Source organism: Odontesthes bonariensis, chromosome 11 (genome assembly GCF_027942865.1).
Source record: "Odontesthes bonariensis isolate fOdoBon6 chromosome 11, fOdoBon6.hap1, whole genome shotgun sequence".
Classification (NCBI taxonomy): Eukaryota; Metazoa; Chordata; class Actinopteri; order Atheriniformes; family Atherinopsidae; genus Odontesthes; species Odontesthes bonariensis.
In genome coordinates, this window is record NC_134516.1 from 14,812,439 (window position 1) to 14,818,754 (window position 6,316).

At 39.9% G+C, this 6,316-nt stretch overlaps 1 protein-coding gene across 1 annotated transcript; it reads right to left on the reverse strand.

Moving 5' to 3' along the window:
- Positions 1 to 2,257: 2,257 nt before the first annotated feature.
- Positions 2,258 to 3,752, reverse strand: LOC142391200 (hemopexin-like). Its single transcript, XM_075476976.1, has 4 exons — positions 3,731 to 3,752; positions 2,888 to 3,015; positions 2,644 to 2,791; positions 2,258 to 2,484 (listed from the first exon to the last, which is right to left on the reverse strand). Exons 1-4 carry the CDS (start codon positions 3,750 to 3,752, stop codon positions 2,258 to 2,260), a joined length of 525 nt encoding a protein of 174 aa, XP_075333091.1.
- Between the last annotated feature and the right edge of the window lie 2,564 nt (positions 3,753 to 6,316).

Below are 6,316 nucleotides of genomic sequence, written 5' to 3' on the forward strand. Positions count from 1 at the left end.
CACCAATATGTTTTAATTGAGAATAGCTCGGTGTGTGTTATGAAAACAGTCTCTATACTGTCTGCCGTGCATATGTGTATGTACTATGATGTCCTTGTGTTTTTATATGTGTGTGTGTGTGTGTTTGTGTGTGTCCTTGTGGCTTCAACTATGAAACTGTGCTGAGGCCAGCACTTCCTTTATGCATGCTGAAAGTCCCTGGGATTTTGGCTGAACAAAAACCTCTCCGGAGAGTGAAAAGGCCTTGAATGCCTGCTAATGCAGTCCCAACCTCTGGATTCTCGCAGGCTGTTGCGTATGTGTCCATATACTCCAACATGTGCACAGACAGTTTGTTAAAATACCATATATTGTAATAATGAGAAAGACAAGGAGAATGTAAATAGATTAATTTGTAGACACAGTGGCGTTAGAACATTTGGATATTGAGGGATAGATTAGGAAAAATATTCACATTGCAGAGAGGATATCAAAAAGCAACAATCTTATAAATAAAGCGTCAGTTCTCTATGAAGAAGCCAAAAAAGAAGAATTAGGTGAATTGCATGTGCTGTGATGTTGTATCGCTTAAAGTACAATCCTGAATCAGAAAAGGTTGGGAAGTAAAGGAACATTCCGAATAAGAAAAATTTAGTGATTTCTACGTTTACACTGACTTATTTCACAGCAGACATTTTGATCCCAAGGTACAAGATTTTTTTTTTTTGTTTTTATTCTTTGAGTTGAATTGAGAAGTGCCCCTTTACTGTGCAAAAAAGAAGTCTTAAATTAACCTTGTTAAGAGGCTATGTTGACTCCTCTGGGTTCAGAAGCATCTGGAATGGACCATCACACAGTGAAAATGTTGTACAATGGTCAGACCAATCAGTGTTCCAGATCGTTTTTGGATGAAAAGGACGCCGTGTGCTCCTGAACAAATATATTTAGGACCATCAAAAAAAAGGGTTATCAGATACAAGTCCAAAAGCAAGGCTCTGTGATGGTGTAAGGCTTTATCAGTGCTGATTGAAAAACTCATTTACACTTCTGTGATTGAGCATTAGTGCAGAAAAGTTCACTGAGATTTTAGAGCCACACATGCTGCCTTCAAGACCCTATGTTTTTCATAGATGTCCATGCGTTTTTTCACAACACATAACCAAATTCTACACACATTACAAGGGGATGGCTGTGGAAGAAGAAGTCACAGGGACTGGACTGAAAGAGAAAGGAGGAAAGAATTGGCAACATTACAAAGTGGTAAAAGAATGAATGTCCCATTGTTTTCTGGAATTTGTTGCAGGCCTAAAAGACAGAGTGGATGTATATTTGAAAAAAAAAAAAAGCCGAGGACACAATATTTGAAGCATTTTGGCATGACTAATTTGTTATAGTTTATGGCTTGTTCAAAAGAAATGTATTCTGCTGGGAGGCTACCTGGCTGTTAGCTTCTGAGTGTCATTTGAGAAAAATGTGTCAGGCTGAAGAAAACAAGACAGATTTCAAAGGATACTAAGTTTCTCAAACAGGATCAGGTCCATGGAACTTAAGATACTTATATCTGTGCATCAGAATTGACTCCTTACACAAGGTCAGAGGTCATGCCAGTGAATTTTTGGGCACAAGTTTCCAAATTAACTAAACAGATTGTAGGTGATGTCAGGTTGAATCCGATATCCAAACCAGGTGCATCAGATGCAGATTTCAAGCACAATAAAGAAGAAAAATCCTTTACACATTGAAACAGTCTCTTTAATACCAAAGCTGCTTTAGTTGATCAATGAATATCTGGTCTGTGGTGGACAGACTACTTATCCAGGATGTATCCTGCCTCTCGCCCAGTGACAAGTGGGATAGGCTCAGGTTGGATTAAGCGGCAATAGAAAATGGGTGGATGGATGAATCTCTGGGTTAGAGAGATTCCCTGTAACACATTATTTGTACAGTGGGTCCTCTAGTGGCCAAACTCTGGCATCATTTTTAGAATCATAATTGACTTCTATACCAGTTTCATACAAGCAAAGAGGAGATAAGGAAAGAAATGCTCGCTCTATGGTAATAATAAAGAAAAAAGACTTACACTCAATTGAGTTTAATTTTCCACTTTTTATTTGGTCAAACAAAAGTAGAACTTGACTGTGTGAAAGAAGGCGTTTTCCAAGCTCTTACAGTTTTGTAGATAACATTTTGCCTCCCTTTGCTCCATTTAACGTGAGTCATAATTTTAGAATTCAGACTGACGATGTTGTCCCATATTCTGGGTCTTTCTCTCCAATTCCTAATCCTTACATCCCAATATTGCTGAGGTGATCTTCAGAGGGACAGGGGCAATCTTGCTCATAGCCAGTACCCTAGCGTTTTCATATTGGTAATAGTGTGAGCGCTTGAATATTTTAACTCCATCTCGATCACACAGACTAGCATCAATATCATCCACGGGAAAGGGTAATTGTTCAGTGACAGCCCTAGTTGCGGCAGTGAGGTCAACAGCAAGCATCCTCGTCCCTGTGGGAAGAAAAATGTATAAATCAATTGTCTGTTCATCACTTATGAGCAAACAGTAAGCTGATGTTGTTTATGTTTCACATGTGCTAAAGATTGCTAACACGCAAAACCTGCTTAAACAATTTATTTTGCGCAAAAACAAGAATTTTGAGGGTTTACCCCGGAAGACATAAAGAGTTTGTTCATTTGGACACATAAAAGCAGCATCCACGTATCCCTCAAAGCCCAGCTCCTCCTTCACAGTTTTGGGATAGCCTTCAATCAGGGCGAAGGGAGCATCTGGTTGATAGGCCCAAACCTGATCACCCTGGAAGCATTCGGTAGAACAGAATGGATTTTTTTTTTATATTATATGGATAACTTCTATACAACGATTAAGAGAAATTGTGGTTATGAAATTTACCCTAATCAGGTGCTCTTTGTCGGAGTAGAAGTAAGCAGCATCCACCTGGTCACCCAGTTCTATCCATGCCCTGGTTATTGGTAGGGAGCGCAGGCCTGTACTGGTGTCCAGACGCAGGTAGATCGGACCTGAGCAGATTGAGCAGAATTCTTTGTGAAAACTTTGCAGGGATGTTACATCAATTTCTTCTTTTGATATCCTGCGACCTGCAATATGTGTTTTTGTCTATTTTTGTTGTGGCTGTTTTTAGTAGTCCTGAAGAGTTGCCCGTGTCTCTTCAGAGAGCAGAGTTTTCTAAGGGATGAGTAAATGCTAAAAGCCACTCAGAAGGGGGTCAAGAGAAGACTGAATTTTTTTCAGTGTAAAAAACACAAAAAAAGCTCCCGTTTCAACATGTGTTTTCTCAAGTCTTAGTTTTTCTTGGATGGTGAAAAAAATGTTCTCTTCTGGTGGCACCCCTCTGAGTATCTTAACATTTTAGCTTGTCTGTCAGGAAACCTTTTGATTCTCCAAACCAAGAGCACTCTGATTGCTGTCTACTACGGGAGTTCTGTGAAGTTTTAAATAATTTATTTAGCTTTAGCTAAATGACAACTTTGGCCTGCTAACCAATGTCAGCGACACTTGCTGACATGCAAATGTTTGGCCAAAGTTTTGCTCATATTTGGTCATGGTCTGACCTGACCTGGAATTATAGTATTGCAATCTTGCATGCTAACAGGGACATTTTACATTGTACATCCTGATAAGCTAAGAACCTCACCTGCTTTGCTGCAGTCTACAGATGGTGTACCAGGTGGAGTCTTGGTTCCTGGTATTTCCTGTCCTTTGTTGTCCACACACCAAGAATATCCTGTGGAGCCATGACTCTACAACAGTAATAAAATATCATGTAGTTATGATGACTGCAAATGTAAAGTATCCCTTATACTTACTTATCACTGACAGTATTATGATAACGACCACGTAAATACAATTTCCAAAAAAAAAAAAAAACTGCATTAACCTGCTGTTGCTGATATTTTCCATTTTCATCACACTCTGGTACAAAGGCTCCAATTATCGGCAATCCCCCTGGAGTGGAGGATTTTACACTCTCTGTGGCGCTTACACTGATCAACTGGGGAAACAACGATATACGCATTAACACAGTTTATAAAAAAATATCGTTCAGTTTATAAAGTGTCATCAGCAAAAATAGGGGCCAGTCATGGTACCCTGACAAAGACAATCTGCTGCTCCTAAGATATGGGATGTAGACCCATGCAAAGATTGCTTTACATGCAAAAGGTTCATTATCCATTTCTTTCATCTTCTAACTTTCCTTTCAAATGATACTCAGTATTTAGATCTGTTCATATTGAATGTTCCTACAAGTTTTGTGCTCACCTATTTTGTCACAGTCCACAGATGGTGTACCAGGTTGAGTCCTGGTTCCTGGTTTTTCCTGTCCTTTGCTGTCCACACACCAACAATGACCAGTGGAGCCATGGCACTAGAACAACAATGCAGTTATTATAATTGTATAATTGTCTTGTCAAAATTGTCAATATGATGAATAATTACTTAAAGATAAGAGGCATTCAAATTCTATGAAGAAAAATCTAAACAAAATCTCACCTGACGTGGCGCATACTGGCCATCTTCATCACATTGGGGTACATAGGCTCCCAATGACGGAACTCCACCTACACTAGTGGTCTTTAAACCGTCTCTTTGGTGGTGACAGTGACGCCCATCTGGGTAAGAATGGGACATAGATTTGCACATGTGTCCATATGTGGCGTATAAGAAACATACATCGACTTTTTGCTCAAATTGTTGTTCTATTTATCATCCCAGCATTGCTGGGTTCCTACAGCCAGTTCAGAAGCTACAAAATGATTGCTACACATATCTGAAATTCATTGTCCATCTCCTCCATAGGGGTCCGTTTCACAAAGCAGGTTCAACCAACTCTGAGTCTATTCCTGAACGCTGAGTTGATCTACTCTGAGATAGAAAACTCTGACTTTTCGGTTCCAAAAACGCTGCTTTGAGTGAGTTTAATCAACTCTGAGTAGGTACATCTTGAGTTTTGCGTGTGCACCACACTTTAAAAAGCCAGCATCAATGGAGCCCCGATTCGACGAGTCACCATGGCAACGGGGAAGAGGAGGGGCTACGGTTTTCACCAACCTCGAATTGGAAATCTTAATGTGCTCATACGGCGAGTTTCAATACGTTTTTAGAAAGAAGTGCAGCACCGCTGCAGCAGCAAAAGTGTAAGTTTAAATGTAGTCCTTTGCAATCACACTAATATTACAGGGGAAACTGCTTGAATGGTAGCCCATTCATTTATTTCATTTAGGTGCAATCTCGCAAGGGAAAGCGCAGTTGGGAGCAGTTTAAGATGAAATATAAAAACATTGTTCAAACAGGTGAGACCTCGGCATGGAGGTACCTCATTTTGATCATGTTTTACACTGTAAAATAAATATTAAGTGGCTATTTGACTGTGCAGTTATTTTATCTCCAACATAATGCTGTTTTCACACACATAAACTATGTCTTCTCATCTATATCATATTCTGTTAAATACTTATGCCTATTTAAACTAACACAGACTTCTACTGAGCCAACAGAAAGAAGGCAGATGCCCGTAAAACGGGTGGTGCCCAGCACCGCCACCTCTGACGGAAGGGCAGTGGCTGAGGGAATCCCTGGAGGGAGTCCACCCCCAAGACACAAGTGTGTTTATAAAATATAATACGCCTATATATATCTTTTTTAAGTCTATTCATACAAATATTTATTTGTCTTTTATGTCTTTTTTTTCTTTTGTCCCAACAAAACTCTGATGGTGCCGCTCAAAAAGATAATTGTCTGTAAATACTAAAACATCTATGCGCGGTCTGATAAACATCTCCCGACGAATATTTAATTCTCTGCGCAATAATGCTGCACATTCATCCACGGGATTGTTGTCAAAAGGACATGCCATGTTCGTGAAAAAAGTCTCCTACTGTGCCTAATGGACTTCTTGAAGTAGAAGAACTCACTCTGCCTACTGAATGAATGAGGAAATCCAATGGCGTGTGTGGCTGAAAGAGGGCGGAGACAGAGATAAACTCGAGGTTTCTTGAATAAAACCTGGTCCCGACCAGGTTAGGTTCAGAGAGTCTGTTACTACGGTAACTGACCGAGAGGTTAAGTTACCTCTTTTTGTGAAACAGGCTACTACATAGAGTTACCCCTCTTTCTCGGGGTTGAGTTACCTCCCTTTGTGAAACGGAAAACTCAGGGTTTCCCTCATTTCAGGGTTAATCAACTCAGAGTTATCACTAAACCTGCTTCGTGAAACGGACCTCTGATAAACAAAGTCAAAACAAAACAAAAATCCATGATGACAATACAGGGGAGAACCAAACCCAGGTGAACCTAGACTAA

Coding starts and splice junctions, on each gene's coding strand:
- LOC142391200 (XM_075476976.1), bottom strand. CDS start 3,752: ATGGCTCCACAGGATATTCTTG. Junction 2,792..2,887: donor ACAAAGAGCACCTGATTAGG/GTAAATTTCATA, acceptor GAATGCTTCCAG/GGTGATCAGGTTTGGGCCTA. Junction 2,485..2,643: donor AACTCTTTATGTCTTCCGGG/GTAAACCCTCAA, acceptor TTCTTCCCACAG/GGACGAGGATGCTTGCTGTT.